Source organism: Carassius carassius, chromosome 19 (assembly GCF_963082965.1).
Source record: "Carassius carassius chromosome 19, fCarCar2.1, whole genome shotgun sequence".
Taxonomy (NCBI): domain Eukaryota; kingdom Metazoa; phylum Chordata; class Actinopteri; order Cypriniformes; family Cyprinidae; genus Carassius; species Carassius carassius.
The window spans coordinates 7,086,528-7,109,950 of record NC_081773.1 but is presented as its reverse complement, the minus strand read 5'-3'; the positions used below and the strand labels follow the sequence as shown (position 1 = coordinate 7,109,950).

At 34.6% G+C, this 23,423-nt stretch overlaps 2 protein-coding genes across 3 annotated transcripts; one reads left to right on the top strand and one right to left on the bottom strand.

The window, feature by feature from the left end:
* The first annotated feature begins 4,660 nt into the window (after positions 1 to 4,660).
* si:ch211-214p13.7 (uncharacterized) lies at positions 4,661 to 7,811 on the top strand. The gene is made up of 4 exons (XM_059499333.1): positions 4,661 to 4,988; positions 5,243 to 5,265; positions 5,561 to 5,598; positions 7,350 to 7,811. Exons 1-4 carry the CDS (start codon positions 4,960 to 4,962, stop codon positions 7,533 to 7,535), a joined length of 276 nt encoding a protein of 91 aa, XP_059355316.1. The 5' UTR covers positions 4,661 to 4,959; the 3' UTR covers positions 7,536 to 7,811.
* Positions 7,812 to 10,899: 3,088 nt separating this feature from the next.
* On the bottom strand, positions 10,900 to 16,078 carry LOC132094972 (cell surface glycoprotein CD200 receptor 1-A-like). Of its 2 annotated transcripts, XM_059499675.1 has the most exons (7): positions 15,470 to 16,078; positions 14,524 to 14,580; positions 13,382 to 13,681; positions 12,694 to 12,969; positions 11,789 to 11,921; positions 11,611 to 11,674; positions 10,900 to 11,471 (listed from the first exon to the last, which is right to left on the bottom strand). In XM_059499675.1, the coding sequence occupies exons 1-7, from the start codon at positions 15,534 to 15,536 to the stop codon at positions 11,379 to 11,381; spliced, it is 990 nt and encodes a 329-aa protein (XP_059355658.1). In that variant the 5' UTR covers positions 15,537 to 16,078; the 3' UTR covers positions 10,900 to 11,378. The 2 variants fall into 2 exon arrangements, with proteins under 2 accessions (XP_059355658.1, XP_059355659.1); XM_059499676.1 differs by lacking the exon at positions 14,524 to 14,580 and having other exon boundaries at positions 15,470 to 16,077.
* Between the last annotated feature and the right edge of the window lie 7,345 nt (positions 16,079 to 23,423).

Genomic DNA, 23,423 nt, shown 5'->3' with positions numbered 1-23,423 from the left:
AGAGGAAACCTTAACCTTAGGTCATCAAAGATTATTTGCAACTTCACCCTCAGTGGTGAGCAAAGGTTAATGTACTGTACAATAACCACACTTAACAAATAAGACCAACAATAGAGATATAATCAAAGAAAGTGTTATCATTAAAGAATAGTTATATACACTATATTTATGTCACGCATAAATAGAACATTAATAGAGCGCAGCAGGGATGATGTATTTTTGTAGGCCAAAACCCATTTTTATGAAGATTTTTTGTAGAATGCCTGAAATTAGGCCTGTGGTTATAACAGATGCCCAAGATATGTTATATTCGACAACATAAAATACATCAGTGATACCTCACACATGATTTTTTTAAAGCTTTAAAGTGTCTTGAAAAAGACAGGTTCTTGCAAGTGCCTAAAAGGGACTACAGAGGTCATTCGGGACATTAAACGTTGTCACACCGAACAGGAAAGCTAATCTAGTTAACTTTTACAGCCTCACTGTGTTGATAATCACACTCTTGCAAAGTATTCCAACTCAAAATGTCCAAGAAAATGTTTTATTTTTAAAATAAAAAACGGAAAGAGTTGTCAGAGTTGAAGTCATGTGACCAAGGTTCATTTATAGTTTAGCTTTTCATTTCTTCTGATTGTATTTAGCCTTCATAAAAGTTGACACCTTATCCTAAAGCCATTGAAAAGATCCTGCGCATCGACAGAACCAGGGTGATGCAGACTTTGCTGTAGCAGCATCCTGGGTTTTTACCTCCTTTGCTAATTAAAGGTTCTTTATCAGGTTTTATTATCTGGCATCCTTCTGCCCACCTGTGACCTTTTATTTCCGTGAATTATGACTTATCTTATTGACACAGATGGGTTCAGCTGCAAAACAGAGCAAATGCAAAGTACAGTATGAATAGGTAGTAGCATGAAAAATGGTTCTGTTTTCATTTTTTACTTATTTAAATTAGATAGTATCCTTAAAAGGCAACACAGTAACTATACCAACAACTGTAGAGAATGACTCTGAGTTTTAGTTTTTAGAACAATCACTATGAGTTTCAGAAGTTCTGATGGAGTCGGTCAGGATTGATTCGGTTTCTAACCCCATTTAACTGAGTATCTTGAATTTTGATCGTAGAGATCATAGCTTCAGACCCAATTTCAGTCAACTTGAAATGTGTGTGATTTCGGTGAACACAATGTTACATTTTAGTATATTCCTAACATAAAGCTTTAGCCAGACAACTACAGCACATGATGGTCATATGGACCAAACATCGGAATAATAGTGATTTTGGGACATAACCACAGCAGTTCACATTTAATTGCATTATATGTAAAAGAGCAGCCAGGACATTACAATACATTTCTTTTGTGTTTCATGAAAAGAAAGTTCCATGGCATGAAGGTGAATAACTGACGACAACATTTTCATTTTTGATCTGTATGGTAAATATAAAAGAGGAAATTTATTAATTATGATGACACTATAACCTGAAGTGTAGCAACACTTTTTTCTACATTTGAAGATGAAAATAGTGACTACAATTAAGAGGATTGCAAGTGCTGAGCACACAGGTATGCAATCATAGCAGTTTCAGTAACACCGGGCTCTACAGAGAAAACTAAAAGAGAAATAATATTCATGAGCTGTAACAAGCTGTATGAAGTCTGTGAAGATACAGCTTTTTAGGAATTCCAGTACATTGTAGTCAAGCAGATTCTGTTTTTTGTTTTTGTGAAGGTCATATAACAAAGAAACATTTTATTTGTATTATATTACATATTTGGTGTGGTACAAAATTGTGTGACATCAACAAAGGCTAAAAGTAGATTAGAAATATAACTCGACTAGTCAATAAGAAATAATGCAGTGTCATAAATACTTCTTAAACACCAGGAAAACTAACCTTGTGCTCCTCATTATCTTCTAATAATGTTACCGTGTCATTCTGGCTTTGCAAAAATAAAATAAAAATAAAAAATATCACTCCTTTGAAATGTTTCCCAGCTCATCCATAAGAGGGAAGTGACATCATTTGCAGCTGGACAATAGGTAGCTACTGTATGTTAAAGCATTTGTTTTGTATGTTTACTGAAAAAGGCCCGTCGTTATTTGTGTAACAGAATGTGCTGTCCATGTGAAATGCAGTGAATGTAAACATACCCAATGATGTAAATGTTGTGGTGTACTTTTTTCTCTTTGGTTCAGCCGTTGAGTCTTCAGATGAGAAAACTAAAGATTAGTACTACCAACACATATACAAATACCTGACAGAATACGATGATCGTATTGATACTGATAAATTTTTGCTAGAGATATTACGCTACCATCATGTTGATCATAAGACAAATGACCTTGAGTTAAGCATAAAATAGAAGAGTCATGGGGAATGACGGTGCAACAGTAGTTCCCGGAGTCTTCATCTTTTACATCTTCAGTGTTAAGCGTATCATTCTTCATTATTTGCAGTCCAGTCCTCTTGCTGTAAATCCTTAATACATGTTCCCTTAGGTGTATCTTAGCCAGTAAGATTGTCCTGTTGATTGTGTGGTATTTCCATTCGATTGAATTAATGGAAGTCTCCAGTGAAAGTTTAAAAACATTAAAAAGAGGAAAAGAGGAAACATTACAGTCCATCCTTTTAAAATAGCTATGTATGCACCTTTAACACAAGAGAGAATCAATTTCAAAAATCAATCACTTAAAGCAGATGGTTAATGGAGCCATCAGTTTTAGAACAACAGCCCATGAAGATGCTTTATGTTTAAACACATTTAACAAAGACAATGATGTTGAAGTGATTAGAGATCACTTGGATAAGTTTAAGGAGTGTTCATCAAAGCATCATGTGACAGTACTAGAGCGAGCGTTCAAACAGACACATTTCTGGGGGAAATTAAAACTGTAGGATGGAACTTGGAGGCTTGCAAGACGGAATATTGTTAAATGGTTATATTTGATTAAGCTTTTAATATTTCTTGTGTATTTGCGCACAAGAAATGTTTCTGTTAAACAAGAGCTGTCGCGACACATTCTTAACCACTTCCTTTCAAGACTTCTGCTGAACAGAAATATAGACCATCTGAAAAAAAAAAACATTCTCAGGACTAAAGCTGCTTTGATGAGTCATACTTAAATCAGTCTTTAGCTAACAAATATCTTAAACGTATCTTTAAAGGCAGTCCGTGATCCTCCCCAACTAGTTATGATTATCGCCTTCCCTAAAGCTGTTTGTCACAATATTAGGTTATTATTAGATATTAGAGGCTTAAAATAATCCTGCATACGCTCACATGCACTCTTAAAAATGCAGGTTCCAGGCGGGAGTTTCAGTGTCACTGATGCACCATTTTTGTCAGTGAACAGATCTTAAAAGAACTATTCTTATTAAAGATCAGAAAAGAACCTTTTGTGCAATGGAAAGATTCCATGGATGTTAAAGGTTCTTCATGGAACTAACAATGCCAATAAAGAACTTTTATTTTTAAGAGTGTGTGAAGCAGTGTCTCTGCAACAGTGCACCCAGATTCACCATTAAATCACTGTTCTGTTAACCGTAATGCATTAACCTATGAACACTGGCTACTTCTTTAAAAACAGCATAATGGCTGGTCTTAAAGATTAATGTTAGCTAATATACTTTATGAAGGTTGTCTTGAAAGAACATTTAAAAGTAACTGCCTTAAAATGAACATAGATAAGATTATAACTCTCACCCAAAGTCAGCTGCATGCGAGTAAAGATGATATACTGATCATTTCTCATCCCCGCTGAAATCCACCATAAGTACATGTGTCTGACATCAAAGCTAAGTTGTCTAATGCTTCCTGTCTTTAGAAAAGTGTGCTTTATCAACTCTAGAACTTCCTGCTGGCAGACAGTGCTACAGAGTTGGGGTGGAATTACTGAATGCACCTTCTCCGAGTGTCTCTTTTTCCCCCAACATCAAGGAACTGTAGGAGTTCTTGGACTTGACGTTTTTTCATACTGACCTCTACAGAGCTGATGGTAAAAGTGCAGAGGAAGAGTTAATTGCTTAATCTGCTCAAAGATGTCAAAAAATTATTTTATTATTATTATTATTATTATATATATATATATATATATATATATATATATATATATATATATATATATATATATATATATATATATATATAAAATTTTATATGTAAAATTTATACAGCCAGGTCAATGTCCTGTTAATAACGCAACAAAGTTTATAGTTAGAGAGTAGTATCAGTATCTACCTTGTGGTCTTGAAGGAAATGCACAACTTCCTGTGCCTAAGCAGTGCATCAACTGTCAGAAACCGAACATGTATCATATTTTTAAAGATATGGGTACATTTGTTTTCACCGATTTGAAACTGAAATGATATAACAGACACTGTATTAGTTTTCCAGGTCAGATTTGCATACCTGTGATGTATAAGAAATTAGTGAAAATAATAGAGCAGATCTGTCACAGAAAAGCTGTCGCAGAAGAGCAGATCACACACACACACACACACACACATATCTATTAGAATGATCTATAAGCTGTTTTCCCTGAGGGGCACAACAAAATTGCGCAAATCTCAAATCTTTCATGTTTTGCTTACTAACTTGACTTGACATCTGGTCCATGCAATGTATAAGCACACCCACATTATAAGGAGTAGAGGAAGCAGAATGACCACTGTGAGAACACACACACATGAAAATGAGCATGTCTTCATGTCATGCACTCGAAGGCAAATGAAAACCACAAAACACAGGAAATACAACTGAAATACAAGCAGTCTGTTGTTTGACTGCTTTACACCGAATCACTCTCTCCATCCCTCTCTCTTATTTCTTATTCTGTCTGACTGACAGGTTAGAAACTCTTGGTACAGACCGCACTTTTCCAGCAGTTTGCAGTTTGTGGTTGTAGCTTTAGTATTTTTCACTGCGGCATACAAACCATATAAAGCTTGTTGGAACAATGGGAAGTTGTTTATGTTGTGACCAAAGGTAGGTCATCTGAATAGCTTGATATCAGCCTAATGTATTGAGACCAAGCAATAGCAGTCTAATCAAATTTTGGACATAAAAAGTAGCCTAATCTAATATTTCTACATTGCTTATTATTGCAGTGCTAAAGTCTAGCGGGTGATTGGTGTTCTTTAAATTTTTTTCGTTTTTTTTTTACAAATGTTTCTGAAATGGAAAATTATATTAGTATTATATTAGTATATTATTAAACTTTACATATTTTCTATCCGCAGAAAGAAGAAACCTGAAAACACTGGTAAGCAAATACTTCATCTGATGTACTCTAAAAAAAAGCATGTTGCATCTAATGCAGCGCTTTAATAAGGAAGTGTTTTCTTAGATGTTTTAGTAGACTTTTGGCAGAGAACTCAAGCATGAGTTCAGTTTTATGTCAACGTTCTTAAATTCTCACTAAATGCTTCTCTGTGTGCACTTCTGTATCTGACAGTTTTGTGATGATGTAGGCCTATATTTAATTAAAGGGATAATCATTTTATACAGTGAATGGATACACTGTTCAGTGACATTTACATTTATGTTTTATTGAGCAGATAATGGCAATCAGAGAGAAACAGCAACAGACACAAAGGTAAGAATACAAACCACTCATAATGTTTTATCAGAGTTTATTCGATTATTTAACTATGAAACCATTTGTTTTCTGTCTATGCCCTCTAAATAAAGGCAGTTCGACTAAAATAAATAAATAATACAATTAAACAGAATGAATGTTGTTTATGTGTCAAGTAGCTCTTATTTTTCCAGTGCTGATGTTCAGGTTCACACTCCTGATAACATCTTACTAAAACAGGAAGGCGTTAGTTAAGATCTAATGACAGTTTCATTACAGGTATTTTTGGCTTTCAAAATTGTTCCATCTTAAAACAAAAACGGTTGATGTGTTTGCTAGTTTTGCATTTTGGGGCATCATAATGTCTGCTCTGAATGAGTCTCTTTACTGTAATATTCAAATGATAAACATGTAGTCACACTGGTTTTTCCTGTTTCTCCAAATGATGCTCTCAGTGAGACAGAAATAGAATCCAGGCAGGAAAGTGTGTCAAAGCAAATGACCTTCAACTTTAAGATGCTGGTGAATGCATTTAGAGGACAACTGGATTAACCCAATTCTTTTTGTGCATGTGTAATCACATTTGCAATTACTTGCCAGTCTTGCCTCATTCATTACGAAGACTCTGACATCAAGACATAGTCATGCAGGAGGTGTCGTTCACTTACATAATGATTCATTCATTTTGCTCATCATTTTGTGCTGCAATGTTAAAGTGAATAATAGTGTGTGTGTGTGTGTGTGTGTATAGGTTATAAATGAATGTATGTGACCATACTTCTCGGAAAGGTTAAATGGTTAACTTAAAAAAAAAAATTTTTAAAGCTTTTTCCATTCAAGCATTATATTGTCATTTAGCTCTAAAATTAAAGGCGCTTTACTGTCCAGACAGTCATTTACAGTAACTGACAATATTTTGTATGAAGGCTCTTCCGAACGTCATTAACGATGTCAATAACGCCATTTCTAATGGTCTAAAATCAAGTGCGTTTACAGATAACCAAGCAATGTCTATAATTGTTATTTCTTTGTTAAAAAAAGGCCATTTTATCATTTTAAATACTCTACATTTTGTTATTAGTCATTAGTTATTAGTTTTTTTTTTCAAGATTGGTCATAACTTTTTAAAAGTCATTTACCTAAAATTGTATATTTGATGTTTATTTCTTAAAATAATTAACTTGTGTACTGCATAAGCTTTTTTATTATTTTTATTACTTTATATATTATTTTTGAATTAGACATTTTCATGACTTTTAAAGTCAGTTTCATAAAGACATAGGTAAAATATAGATTAAATGCTTATTTATTTTTTAAATGAAGAAGCCTTTTTTATTCATAATATTGTGTTATTTTATTCCCTGATAGTTATTTCAGTTTTTCTTTAAGACTGAACTCTTTTTTAAGACAGTTTTAAAAATGGATCTTTTGAATCTGAATGCTAAGACTGATCGCCCAGTTTTTAATAATTAGTTGTTTTTAAAACAGTCTTATTAACTAACATAATGACTGTGCTTGCGCAAACAGCTCTGAATCTATAACCACAAGGCTACACCATCTTGATTTGATCTGCCTCTAGGACACGCAGCATGATGAAAAACACTATACAACAACGACACAAAGAAAGAAAGTCATGCATTGAAATAAAAATAATGTGTTTGTATGATTCAGTTTGATTCTTGCTCATAGTGTACAGATTATTTGATAGTAGTCCATTGTATACACACACATATGTTTTTTTTAACATTTGTTGTCTCTCTGACCCACAGACAGAAGATGTGCTGTATGCCTCCATTGACCATGCTAGCATCAGTCCAAACAGACCTGCTCGAGACAACGTGGTGGAGGACAACGACTGTGATTATGCTGTTGTAAGGCTCCCTCAAAACACAGCAGACATGTCCAAGCACAAAAGCAACGAGGACAGTTCAGATGATTATGTGCTCATGGGCTGAGCGCTGAGATGCTCGTGTGGATGAAATCTACACATTCAGCTGGAATGGACACCTGAGATACTCAAGCACAACTTTAAAGGCTCATCAGCTTTGTATAGGTTGCAGTGATATTCAGCTTTTTCGAATTTTTATTTATTTTTATAATTCGTTTATTTTAGGTCTGTTTTTGCCACTGCATTTTAACAGCATGAAGTAAAATATGTTAAAGACTTTTGATATCATTTAAGTAATTACTACCTTCATCTATATGCACAGTGAATAAAAGTGCATATGTGACCCTGGACCAAAAAATAAGTCTTAAGATGTCAATTTTTAAAAATTGAGATTTATACATCACCTGAAAGATAAATAAACAAGCTTTCCATTGATGTATGGTTTATTAGGAACAGACAATATCTGGCCGAGATACAACTATTTGCAAAAAAAATAAAATATTGAGAAAATCATCTTTAAATTTGTCCAAATGAAGTCCTTAATGCATATAACTAATCAAAAATTAAGTTGATATATTTACAGTAGGTAATTTACAAAATATCTTCATGGAACATGATCTTTACTTAATATTTTAATGATTTTTGGCATAAAAGAAAAATCTATAATTTTGACCCATACAAAGTTTTTTTTTTTTTTTTTGGCAATTTCTACGAATATATCCCAGTGACTTTAAGACCGGTTTTGTGCACCAGGGTCACAAATTATGTCTGTCTTCCTGTATGTATGTATGTGTGCTATATAACGGATAATAGTGATTTCTATAATGAAAGAGAGATTTATATTTTTCCAGTGATGAGATGAAAACTAAAACCCTGGAGAATAGTAATCAGTAGGTGACAAAGAACAATGTCATTAAAGAAGAGTTGTATGTATTTGATATGAAGAATCAGAAATTTACATTGTTGTATGAAACAGAGGAATTGTAATTATGTTTTACTCACTTCAAAGATGCATCTGGCATCTTAAAGTATTTTGGTCTTTCTGTCCTCCAAAATAAAATTCCAGTATCATCATATTGGATAACAAGTGAAAACTATAAAACCATATATATTCAGACAAAAGTCAATTATATAATTATGTAAAATAATACAATATAAGATATAATTATATAATACAATAAAGGAAAATGAAATATTCACATGGAGTTCATATGTGGTAATATTATAATAGTAATGCAATGTTATTGCAGTTTCATTAATATTGTGTGCATAATTGTTTTACAGTTTAAATAAATTTATAATAATAATAAAAACTGAAGAATGTTTATTAGCAGAAGACACTGTCAGCTTGCCCCACTATTAACAATAATAATAATAATGTTTTATTTATAAAGTGCCTTTCTCAAGCCCAAGGTTGATATTGAGCCAACATGTGTTAATTTATTTTTATTCTCATATATATATTTTTTTACTTTGTGCATGCTTTACACCCCTGTTAAAGGAATACTTCTAAAAAAAAAATGTTTTTTTTTTCTTCACCAGAACAGATTTGGAGAAATGTAGCATTATATTACTCACCAATGGATCCTCTGCAGTGAATGGGTGCCGTCAGAATGAGAGGCCAAACAGCTGATAAAAACATCACAAGTAATCCACATGACTCATCAGTTAACGTCCTGTGAAGTGAAAAGCTGTGCGTTTGTAATAAACAAACACATCAAGATGTTTTTAACTTTAAACCATCACTTCTGGCTAAAATCCAACACCTCTAGCCATCATGTTACTTTCTCCAGTGAAAAAGTCACCTCTCCTGAATCAGAAGAGAAATATGTACAGATCAAGCACTGGTTACAAGCAAAACCTTTACGAAACAGGATTTTTTTTTTATCTTATTATGGACGTTGCATTGAATGCATTGATGAATACAGTATGTTTTTATTTTTAACATGCAGCTTTTCAATTCATAAGACTGGAGTCCATCTATGTTTTTATCAGCTGTTTGAACTAATTCTCAGGGCAACTATTCATATGGTGTTTCCATAAGATTATGCTACCAAAAAACAAACACTAGATGGAGCAATATGCTTTGCATGTTGAATGCTATGTAGAGTGTGATGGCAGAGGATGAGAACAAAGGTACAACGCTTTATGATCTAAATTTGGATTGAATGAAAATTAACACTGTCATAGTTCTTGGGGAATCCCACAGCCAAATCAAAGCCCCAAAAGAAAAATCGATGACATCCCACCAGTTTCAGTTTCTGCAGGAGTCTCTGTGTGATAGCTGAGGGCGTACCTGATCTTTCCTTTCCAGTGACAAGAATTCAACTACCCCTAAGTTTCCACATCGTTCCCCTAAACACTGAATCACACTGAATGAAGGGGACAATGTGAGATTTCATCTCTAGAGGACAAGTGACTAAGATTCAAAGGGTCTGTATCTCCACAGCTTGACGACAATTCTCACACAGTTATTATAATAAAAAAACCCAGCACAGTCTCCTCGAGGAGGCATCTGTTTGAAGCAGGTACAAGTCACATACACTGACCATTTGAGAAGGGCCTGTTTGTTCAGATACAATCAACACTGCTGACGAATATGCGAGAAAGCTGAGAGTAGTTGATTTAACCCCTCTGCTACTGCTAAGTCATTTTGGACTGAAAAAAACCCCACTTAATACTGACTGGAGACCATAATTATATTGTAATTTATGAAATCATTTGTGAAATGAATGTACTATTTTAATTTCAATAATGTTTTTTTTAAAGTGCTCCTTTTTTGAAAATGACCTTCATGCAGTGTGTAACACAGCTCTAAGTGAATAAAAACATCCTGCAGAGTTTTCAATCTGAAAGTGCACCGTGTCTAAAGTTATTGTCTCTCAAAAGAAAAAATCGTTGAAATGAGTCGTTTTTAAAACGAATCCCAAGCTGTTTCATAGAGATGAAACATTAGCATACTGCCCGCCTACTTTGTTGATCTTTTCACATTGGTCTTAAAGAAAATGCTAATTAATACTTTGCCACTACAGATGCCGCTTTTGGAGCGGTAAAATAGCAGTTTCCCCGGTAACACTGTACACAAAGCAGCACTGCGCTCACAAACGCTGCTTTATCAGTCAGGCATGATGAAATGAAAATGAGAACAATCAAACCAGTTTAGCATCACGCAAAGGCGGGATTTGGAAAAATTAACCAAGTAAGGTAAAAATAAATGCATATTATAAGACAATGAAAGTGTTTTTGACCTTGCATGCATGTCCACCTGTTGTTGGGGCTTCTAAAACCAAAATATTAACATTTCATTACCCTTAATAGGGGCACTTTAATATTTGGTGTTTTGAGGGGAATTTCATCCTAAACGAACAATACCAGAGGGTTAAGAAGAGTTTATGTATTAAACTCAAAGACCAAACTATAAGGCCATACAATACTGAAAAGTACAATAATAAAGTTTATTTACATACTTTTAATTATGTGCAATGTACAATAGGTTCTCTACATTTGGCTTGGTTAGTATTTATCAAGGAAAACATTGTTTGCGGCTGGGTTTTGTTTCTTTTAACACTCTGATATAAATAATTATGTACAAATTTGATTAGTTCTGATGATTAATATCTAACCAGGCTCGTTTTCTACAAATCTACATATTAGTGATATCGCTGACGCTGAAGTTGTCCCAGTTATTCCTCATCACACATAAGAGAACTGTTCCTTTGTCATCGCCTTTCATCGTTTGAGTCAGTGTGACTTTTGCTTCTCAGTCAGGCGCTGTTTGCTTCGGGGATGCTCTCTTGAGATGACTATTTTTCCACTAGTATTGTTTTTCATGTGTAATTTTGACCACAGACATATCTTTGCCCTCAGCTCTCTTCTGGTATCCTGTTTCATCATGAAAAGCGAGTGTGTCTCAGGCGTTGAAGAGCTCAGCTGAGGAGTTGTAGATGGAGTTGACTCTCTGTATGTAACTTGCATAGGGTTCCACCTCTTCAACATCAGCGGGCTTCATACACACAGACATATGCTTCAGTGAGCCACACAGAACAATGGATGCACACCGTATCATTGAAATTTACACCCTGTATAGTGAATAATGGAGTTTGGTGTAGTTTTAAAAACAGAGCTTGATATAGACTTCTTACCTGGGGTGGTTTGTCTTCAGCTGCTGTCGAGATTTTGGATTTGCAGCAAAGCTTCTTCAGTACACTACAAAGACAATGCAAAGACCAACAGATAACGATAAGATATTTGTCAGTCATCATATAGTATGCAAAGTAGTTCAGTTCAATAGCGGTGAATCAAGGCAGTTAAACACCCCACCTTAAGTCGCTAAGCTTTCTGCTGAGTATGTAAACCATGGCCAGAGATACAAGAATAAAACAAACAGAACCGACTGATATGGCAGTAATTAACAATGGAGAAAAGTCATTTTCTTGTGTGCCGTTTGATAGACCTGAAAAGAGAGAGGATATGTTTACTATGTGATATAGTACATTTAACAATGTAACAAAATTACATTAGTCTGTAATATTGACAAAACCAATATTTCTTAAAATACTGTCAATTGTAACCTTATGGACATTTGGAAATTAACTCCTTTAAAACACTTTTCACACTCTGACTAGTTTATTAGTCTATTATAATGTCAACAGTGTCTATACATGCATATAATTCTGTCTCAGGATCATTTCACTTCTCAAAGGTATTGTGTAAAACACCTTCATTATTATTTTATATCATTTTTACATTGATTTGTATTTTTTACGCATTGCATCGTCTCATGTGTCACCTCAAACCCTTCACTGACAGCTGTCTCATTGTGAAAATTGTGAAAGTGAAAATTTGGATTAATAATTTGTATATAATAAATATGGAAGCGTTTTATCATTATCTCTCTCTTTAGTTTAGATCATCAGTTGCAATGATTGCAATCAAATGCACTAATTAAAATTTTTATGATGTATATTTATAGTATAAGACCCAGGTGGAAAACCATAAAATATAATGTATTAGAAAAACCTCAAAAGCAAATAACAACATTATGGTTTAAAAAACAATATAAAATAACATGGAGTCTCATAGTTTTTTATATCATATATCATATATATTTTTATATCAGCCCCTATAGGAAATAAAAGTGCCTGTAGATAAATAAACAGCTAAACAGAATGTACTTGCACTTATGAAATCAGTTCTCAGTTTCTTTTCATCTACGGTGTACTCACTTTGATTAAGATTAAGTGTGCTCTTGTGCTGAACCGAGCCGGACTCATCGGAGTATGTGGCCACACAGGTGAGCTCACTGATGGTGACATTGTCCGGCAGATATACTCGACTCTCCACAGTAAACCTGCCATGCTTCTCCACAGAGATGACATTGGAGGAAAAGTTCAGGGCAGGTTCCCAGTGAAGAGTGGGTGCTGTCTTTTGTGTGTAGTTGGCCCGACAGACAGCAATCCTTTGATTGATGTCACTGTCCAACTGGGTGGAAAGTTGCGGAACTAAAAACAAAAAACTTTAATTTAGCATTATAATACAGCATGGTATGGTTTCATTGTTTGTTCTAAATACTATTTGTGTGTGTGTGTGTACCTGGTATTTATCACGTTATGGGGACCAAATGTCCTCACAAGGATAGTAATACCAGTACATTTTGACCTTGTTGGGACATTTTTTAGGTCCTCATATGGAAACAAGCTTATGGAAACACAATGTGTGTGTGTGTGTGTGTGTGTGTGTGTGTGTGTGTGTGTGTGTGTGCCTGCCACGAACTGAAGAGATAGAACACTGAGACAGACACAGTAGTCTATAACTAAATTACAGTAACATCAGATCGTTCAATTATACGCAACTTGTGATTCAAACTAGTTTCACAGTTTTTCAATAGTTTTACAATAAATTGTTTGAACTCACCACTCACAGACACATTTACAGCATAGCTTCCTGCTTTATGTGAAAGATCACAAGAATAAAATCCTTCATCTTCTGTTGAAATCCTGGGAATGACTAAATAAACTCCATCTGAGGTGTTTAACAGCCTCTTTCCATCTTTACATGTGTCGTCCAGCTTGGGTGACAAACCAAGCCAACAGTTTCTTCCTTGCAGGCTGATGTTCCACAGAATATAAATAAGTTCATTCCATTTGATATCAGTGCCATTACCACACTGTAAAGTCACATTGCTGCCTGGAATAAAGGTCCGCTCTTTAAAATCTGCAGGAATAAATAAATTAATAAATAAATGTACAAAATTTTTGCATTTGACACTGAAAATTATATTTTAAATTATGAAAATATAATTCCAATAAAATAAAATGTGGCTGTTATAATAATAGATGTGAGATATTTTGTAGTTTTTTCTATATACAATATAATTACCTGGTGTGTGATTTCCTTATTTAACACTTAAAACCAAACAGCAGCTCTATTCTGACAATAGATTTAACACAATTGGTCCTTTTCATCAATACAGTTTACTTAAAAATGTAAATGTTATTCTGTTAAGACTTTATGATAAGGTTCATTATTTAATATTAATTAATACATTAACTAACATTACCAACAATGAGCAATACATTTGTTACAGTATTTATTCATCTTTGTTAATGGAAAATTAATCAAAGTACAACTGTTTATTGTTAGTTCATACCATAAATATATCAAAACTTAATTTTTGATTAGTGATATGCATAGCAAAAAATTCATTTGGACAACTTTAAAGGCGATTTTTTCAATATTATGATTTTTTTGCACAAAAAGTTGTATCTCAGCCAAATATTGTCCAATCATAATAAATAAAATAAATACATTTCGAAAAATTTACACTTAAGCGTGGATTTGTGGTCCAGGGTTCACATATACATACATATATATATATATATATATATAAACCTCTAAACAGTATGGTAAATAATGATAGCATGAGATCAAGTGCTTGCTTTTAGTGACTATTGGTTAAAAATGTATTTTATAATAGTTTTTGTTCTTAATTTGTACTCTATTCATGAAAAATGGCTGTGTATTTACCTAAACAAATAAAGTGTATGTTTTCTGACCTGTCAGCTGTTTAATCGCAGAATCTTTATTCTTTTGAGATGCAGTGTCTTGATCTCCTGGGACAGTTAGTAGCACAGAGTGTTAGTGACAGGTTAATGTGAGGCTCAACACATTGAAACACAATCATTCACTCCAGTGAGATTTCCAGTTCATTTCCATTACACAAAAGTGTTAGATATTAAAGTTTTAGTAGTAGCCATTACATTTACTGGTCAAAATGTCTTGTTTATGTTAGTCAAAAGTGTAAAGTTTTGCACAAATATTAGACAGATTTATTTTATCACAAGAAGACTGCACCCTGATTCTGAAGAAAATGGAGTTTGAACACCTGGCCTAAAGCAACGGCACCACACCACACCACCTACCACACTGAACAGCATTATTGTCAACACAAATGTCATTTAGTTCCATGCCAACTGCTCTAAGGTCTTGTTCTAGATTTACAGTTTCTTTTCAGATACAACTGTCAGCCTCAAAAACCTCAACAACTCATATCCCCCCAAGAATCCCCCCAGAGAGGAAGAGCGCCTCGTCATGGCACGTCTTCTCGAAATAGCAACAAACACAAAACCATCACATGCACGTGAGAGAACAGATTTCTCATCCACCATAAATATCCTTGCAGTCTAAGTGGAAAGGTATAGAAATAGATTTTCCACACATGAGCGACTAGGCCATAAAGATTTACTTGACACTTTCAATATACTTGGACTTATTTAAACAATGCCAAGGTTTTAACCATAAAACTAATACCCAAAAAAGTACTTTTTAAGCATTTTAGTACACTATGAAATTCCATTAGAAATAGACAGTAGACCAAAAGTGTCAATACCAGACAAAGATGATGTTAAATCAGAAGGCCAAATCATCCACGTACAAAGAGTAGTACTAAGACTATCTTAGAGAACTAAAGAGAAGATGATATTAAAACATATTTGAACTCACCTCTTGTCTGACTTCTTGCCATAAAGATACTTAGGAGGACAATCACCGTCAAAGTCCAACTCGCCATCACTACAAATCATCGGTCAGACTTCTCTTCTCTGACCTTTAAATGTCCTTTTTCTCTATACTCACAGGTTATTCGCCCTTCTATGTACTTGAAGTAAAAGTATTTTCAAAGCATCATTTTCAAATGCGATTCTGAAATGTCATGTTTTCTTTTTCCCGTACTATCAATTTAGATTTAGACCGACTCGATCCAGATCTTGAGGATAAATTAACGCATACTGATTTGTGGAGTTTCAAATGTTTTTCACATCTGCTTATCTCTCTATCGAACTTCACTCATTCTCTTTCACTTGTCTGAGTTCTCCTCCTTTTGTTTCCTTCAGCAGTGTGACGCTGTTGTGCACTCCTCCATTTTTTTTTTTTTTTATAATTTCATATCTTCTCCCACATGAAAATGCTGACTTCCTGTCTTGGTAACCACGGCTGTCATGTGAGAGCGCTTTCTTAGTGCATGAAGACTGCAGTTTAGCAGTGTGTGATGTGTTGATAGCAATACTTACTGGTTCATTTTGTTGTTTAGATGGTAGAGTGATGAGACTATTGTGGCCTTATAACCCTAATCTCCAAATCTATGAACAAGGCTGTTTTGATCGTTTTTATCCATTCTTAACTATGTTCGAAAAATGTCAAGTAGGGGATCACCTGAAAGACACTGGCACAAAATAGAGGTCAATCAGGACATTTTTACCCTAAAGTGGTAAATTTTAGAAAATTACAGTCTGGTTATACATTATTATGCTAATTACACAGCTACAGCTTAACAAATATATAACCAAATACCTAAGTGGACATGTAATACTAATCTGAGTTTAAATTATTTTATTGTCATAATGTCTCCTTCACTATGTCCACCAATCAACAGACCAAAATTTCCAATAATAGCGTGTTATTGAGAGTATGGGAGTTATTGAAAGTGGAGTTCTGATTATTTTTGTACATGATGCAGAATTTTTGGAACCAGTTTGAACTTTTGCAAATGTTAAACTATCTGTGATCACCGGTTCAGTTATGAACTGTATTCTCAAAACAAATAAATAAAATTATAATTTTTATTAAACACTACTTCTGTAAAACGGGCAGTTGTGAATTATTATGTCTAGAATAATTATTTTATAATTGTTAAATAATTATTTACATGGATTAGTCATAGAAAACCGACAGTTTTTTCCTTCAGACATGCAGGCAGTCAGTTGCTTTGTTTGGATATATGCATATTATTCATGTGTGATGATTGAGTGGAGGGCAATGGCGGTTTCATTACCGATATCAACGTTTTGTTCAACGACTCATGCGATGGGGGGTGGGGGGTGAAATGCAACAGTAGTATGTAAATGTCAGAGAAAGCATAAAGACGTTTTAGGTTATCTTACAAATTTCAGTAAGAAAAATAGCCCATTTCAACAAAGAAAACAAATGGTTTAGCAATGACAGTATTAAAAATGGCTTTGTGTGCATCTGTGTCTCTCACCATTTCTTGTTCTTTTTGAGACATCCAAGGTTTTGTGATCATGATAAAATGAGTATACAAGCCCTCCAAGACCATTTTTTTTTATAACTATCTGTAGTTAAGCTTTTGAGAGGTATAAAATGGCACCGATTTGTGTTAAAATAAGAGAGTGAGAACATCTAGTGAAGCAAGAGACATTAAAATAGTGCTGGTGTGTTGCAGTAGCCAACATTGAAATATCCAGTGTATTTTGCACAAATTTATTTGATTTTTCAATAAAATCAAAATACAGTATTCCAGAGACCAATGTGATAAATCAAGAAAAACAATTAAAAAATAATGGAAGAGTATTAAAGGCATAGTTCACAGAAAAAAATAAATAAATAAATAATAATGGTGTCATCATTTACTCAGATATTTTGGCTGTTTATGCCCATACAATTAAATTCAATGGGGTCCAAAACAACATTGGGAAATAAAAGAAGACATTTTTCAAAAATATATATTATAAATAGATTTTTTTAATTTAACATAACGTGTAAAAGTAGATAAATACGGAACTTTACTCATTCCAGTATTTTTTCATATTTCAGTATTGAATTTGGCCAATTCTCAAGTTTCGGCATAGAATTATGTAAGTGAATTTCTGTTGCTGGAAAATGTTTGCATGATAAATTGGTTATGAAAAATAGCACAGTCAGTTCATTCTTGTGCAGATGTTGTGCATAGTTCAGACAGATGCAGTCACATAGGATGTGGTTAGTCGTGCCCCTCTCCAATCACATATGGATGTTAGCCGTTGTCAGATCAAATGTGTGTTGGCGTGTTGAGATGTCTGATGAAGCGCTACAGATTAGAAAAAGCAAATACTGTTTGCAACCTGCAATGCAATCAGAAATGACCTTTTTCTGCTGACATATAACAAAACCTTCATTAGCAACACCTTCCACTCACATAAACACTTTACACTTCTTCATAGCTCTTTGTTTAACTCTCTGCTGATTTTACTGCATTAATTTAAAAAAGAAATAGAAAAAAAAAACAAAAAAAAACACCTGAAGATCTTGTGAGGCTAGTATGCCTTATGTCTACACAATGAAAAAAAAATCCACTTATTGGTGGGGTTATTATTAGTTTGAGAATGAGTTGGCAGCAGCTGGCTGAGGGAGTTCAAATGGGAATCATTTTAAAGGAAAATAATGTGAGACCAATAAGCCTTTATGCACTTCAGTGTGGTTTTCCTCATCTCAGACCTAAATGAACAGCTGTGGTCTTCTAGGGTCTTCTATGTGTCAGTGTGGTCGTTTTTAGTTGAGCTTGGTTTTGATTGCCACACAAGATACAATGGAATAGTATGTGTAATCAAAACAATATTAGTGCCGGAGATGTATTAGGTTGTACACACAATACTTTATGAAAAAATAAAATATTCCGTCTGACTGCCATAATACCGTACGAGTGGGAGCAACTCACATCTGTACACTCTGAGGAACCTTCCCAGAAATCACCTGTGCTACAGTGGGCCAGAGGAAAAATGCATTGCTCAGAGGCTGCTCTCTTATAGTTCACATTTATATTTAAATACCCTCGTCCAAAGCTTCCAAATGGGGGTTTTCACAGTGATTCAACAGAAGACCCATTTTAGGATCCCCAAATAACCTTTCAGTGATTAGTTACTAAAAGAACCATTTCCTAAGTCTTTTCACACAGCGCTTACTACCAAGTTATGGTTGTTCTAAACCCCTCTTTATAAAACTGATAGTTCCACTCCTTGATTCTGATTGGATGAGCTGTGTTCGAAATTGTTGTAAATTACTCTACAAACGTGAGCCTTTGAACTCATTAAATCAGTATTGCCGCAGATCCATATGTATTTCAGAAAAATAACTTTGTAAAATGCTGTGTATTGACATCTTTCTGCGGTTGAAACAAGATACCTTCTGATGTTCATTCATGTTTATTTAGTAAAGTGGAAGATATGATTGGTTCACATGCTGCTTCTGTCAAGGTAAAGAGCCTGAAAAAGGCTAGTACCAAAGCCAAAGCTGGGGTTTGTGGGGCCCCTGTTTGAAATAATGAAAATATCACAAAAAAAATAAATAGAACAAAGATAAATCAAACAATGTTTAAGTATTTCAAGTTTGTAGGTGTTCAGGTACAGAAACCGAATAATGAAATGTAAAATAGCATTGCAAAGTCCTCACTGTATAAATGAAATAAAGATTAACAGTAAGGACTCTGACAGCAGCAGGGGCAGTTTCTGCAATGGTAACACACAAAAGTGTGAAAAGGAGTGATTTTTTCACATTCAAGCACAGTGTTACATTTTGATGGATGAAGACCATTAGGACTCAGTGACATACAGGAGTTTTGTACATTATTAGTGTGCAATCAAACAGTGATTGCAAACTTGTGATCTTTGCACAAGCACATTTCAGTATGGTTACATGTCTGGCAAAGTGTTTTATAAAGGAAACTCACTGAGGAAGCATGTTTTTATAGGAGTTTGCAATAGTCAGTGGTGTTTAAACAGCATCAACAATCATTCTGAAAGAAAGTGTTCACTGATTATGTTGAGCTGCCTTCAGATCACCACATTCGATACATTCAGAATGGTTTTATTTGCTTTTTTAATTTGTGTTTTGCTCTGTTTAATGATTCTGAATATTTATGCATACAGACAACTACGTGTGGTCCTGTTTGGTAGTTCAGCTTGAATTGTAGTTAATAGAAAATGATAAAAAAAAAAAAAAAAACTTTTTTTTTTCTCACAATTTTTGCTGTTGTACTGTATATATAAATTGTGACTTTATTATTTTTTATTTATCTTAAAAAATGATTACAGAAAAACATGTTCTGTGAGAAGCATCCTCAAACTTGATCTTGAACTTGGTCAAACAATTATCTTAATTTAAAAAAATTTAATCTGAATATTTTTTATTTTTGTTATACTGGAATAAATCATACTAGGATGTATACTAAAATTATTAGACATGGTGCACTACCTAGAACATTTTTCTTTTATGCTATCCTCTGGTAGTAGGTTGAAACTGCTGGTGGGGGCCCCACACTGTCGTAGGCCCCTATAATTATCACCACGTTTCACCCAACTATAGACGGCCCTGGGTATTACACACTAAAGAGGGCAAAAAGGGTAGAAACTAATTCAGAAAAATCACTGAAATAACATTACTGGGCTAGTTTTCCATAGCAACTGGGCTGTTTTTATTTATTTTTATTTTTTTGCCAACCCTGTCCCCGTTAAAGAAACTCATGCATTAGAAATCTTGATGTGTGCGAAGTGTAGAGGGAATATTATTTACAAGTTTTCTGTTTCAGGTATGGTAAAGTATGATCATTGAGTTATGCAGTTTAATATTGTTTCTTATACAGTCAAACGTCCGCTTTGCCAAAACTGGTCTGGTTTAAGAGAGTACCCTACTGAGAGATAATGTGATGTATTTGCATGAGGAAATATCAAATATAACTAGATAAAAAAGTTCATCAAGACAAACTTTAAGTTGGCTTGAGAAAAGCCTGACCAAAAAGTTTAAAAAGTTTAAGCAGTTAAAAGTTTAAGTCAAGTTAAAAAGTTATTTAATTGCTATGTGGTTGCTAGGGTACCCGGTGGGATTGCTAAGGTGTTGCAAAGTAGTTGCTAAGGTACTCTGAGTGGTTGCTAGGGTGTTGATATGTGGCTGCTAGCTAACCCATAGCAGTTGCTAGGGCGTTGCTATGGGGTTTCTAAGGTAACTGGGTTGGTTGCTAGGGTACCTAGGATGGTTTCTAGGGTGTTGTTATGCGGTTGCTAGGGTACCCCAAAGTGGTTGCTAGGGTGTTGCTATGCAGTTGCTAGGGCGTTGCTATGGGGTTTCTAAGGTAACTGGGTTGGTTGCTAGGGTACCTAGGATGGTTTCTAGGGTGTTGTTATGCGGTTGCTAGGGTACCGGGAGGGTTGCTAAGGTGTTGCTATGTGGTTGCTAGGGTACCCGAGATGGTTGCTAGGGTGTTGATATGTGGTTGCTAGGGTACCCGGAGTGGTTGTTAAGGTGTTTCCGTGCGGTTGCTAGGGTACCCAGAGTGGTTGCTAAGGTGTGACAGCAGGTGGCTCTTATGGACCAGCAGCGATATAGCGTTTTGCTTACTGCTGAATACAAAGCAGCGCTGCACTTATAAAATACACTACGCCTACTTCCATATGCATTATACAGAGGCAAGATGAAAAGAAAATACCATCTAAATTTTTCTGAAGACAGTCAGTGCCACTCACATACAGTCACATTAACCCCCACCCCCAAATGTATGGCAAATCGTTTAAAATTGTAAATTTGTATCATCAGCATCATTATATTTTTAACTAGCTCAGGGTGCATTATGTCCCTAGCGGTAATATATTTATAGATGCAAACAATGGCCTTCAGCTGGTCTAAATGAACTGTAATCCACAGCTCCTTGGGAAAGATTGCTTTATTATCAAAACCAAAATGTTCAGCCTTTGATTCTGATTGGTTTAGCAGTGGCATAGGAATACTGATGTGAGCTCAAAGGTGTATGTTTATGGAGTAATTTACAAAGGCTTTGAACGTGGCTTAACTGATCAGACTCTAGGACCAGAACTATCTATAATATAAGAAATGACACTTGTGATTTAGAAGCAGGGTTATGAAACCTGCTCCGAAGAACTGTGCTTGCAGTGTTAACACTGCATTACGGTTCCCAATGTGTACAGGCTGCAAAAACAAGAGGATGCACAAGTCATTATGTAAACAGGTCATGCTGCATTTGTCAATGAGACAGCAAATATGCAAATAAGAACGTTAACCCGGGGTTTAAGAAAGTACAGTGCGAAACGTTAGTTTATGAATACCCAGGATTGATTGTTAACCATGGGGAAATTATGAGCAGTGTGAAACGAGAATATAGATAACATCGGATTCCATTTCTCTCAAAGGAGAATTTCAAATAATGAAAGTGCGGAGAACATTTAATTAATCTGAAATACCTTTTTCTCTTCCTTTTGTTCAATATAACGATTCCATGGATGTTAAATGGAAATTCTTCATAGATCCACAGAAGCCAATGAAGAACCACTGTTTTAAGACTGTATCAACTTCTAGTTCTATAATGAATAGTACGTTAAATGAACATAGCATTGAAATTAATGTGGATTGCAGCTATGATTATTTGGTCCTGGAAGAATTTGATGAGAAATATATATATATATATATATATATATATATATATATATATATATATATAGAACACCCACACAAACACATTTAATGTGTGAAAACTTAAGATCGCAAGCCACAGATAAACAATCCACTAAAATGTTATTGTGAAGGCTGTGTCATTTACGGCAAATCAGATCTTCTGCGGAGAAATGCAGTGTAATGGAGGAGCATGAGGTACTTTCGGTTGTCATGCGAATGTGTGAGCATGTATCTCACCACCTCTTTGCTTCTCTGCTTAGCACGAGAACAGACAAGTGCCGCCATTGGAGTTAACATCAGTGGTTGGAGGCAGTTACAGGCTAACCTAACCACATGCTGTTAAAAAAAAACGACCACAAGTTTATAGTTCTCACACCAGTGATTAATCTGAAATGGTGTCATAATAATAAGTCATTTAATTCATTATGTTTGAGGATGTGTTCGAAAATTGAGGGTGTGCCTATAAATACACAGAGGAGATTAATGTAGTACCTCATCTATGGATATTATATAATACAGTATTATGTATTTCATAAATACTATAGAATTAAAAGAGATCTCAACAATGTCACAAACTGTTCTCTGCTATAAACATGCTAACACTATAACACATTACTATTACAGCAAACAGAAAGGTTCAAATCTCCTGAACTATATGACAAACAAGTGGAGGAAAAAAAGTTTCCTCTGAATCAAGATATACAGTATAGCCTACAAAGGTTAGCAACTTCAGTATGATTCAGTCAGCATGGTTTAAGACTCATATGCAGACAGAGTTGAACTTCATCCAGTTAACAAAAATACTACAGTAGGATGTCACAAAAACACACTGTCACATCAAGAGGACAGGACAAATTAGAAACCAATAGCAAAAGTCAATAGTAATAAAAAAAAACAACAGTGAAAGAAAATAATACCAGAATTTCATAGATCGTCAAAACTTCCCGAAGCTACATGATACACAAGCTATTTTGCAAAGCGGAAGTAAGCTATTTTCTGTGACTGTGCACGTGTTCTCATTCATTAAAGCAAATCAAGGGCTCAATATGATTTGGCGTCCTCTGTTGACTAGAAACGTGGACTGCAAGCTCAGTTTTGTGTGTGTGTGTGTGTGTGTGTGTGTGTGCGTGTTTTAACTGAGATATCACACCTAGGGTGAAAGAATCATATCTAAAACTGAGAGTTTAGAATGACATTTTGTACCATAAATAGATTATATGTCATATTT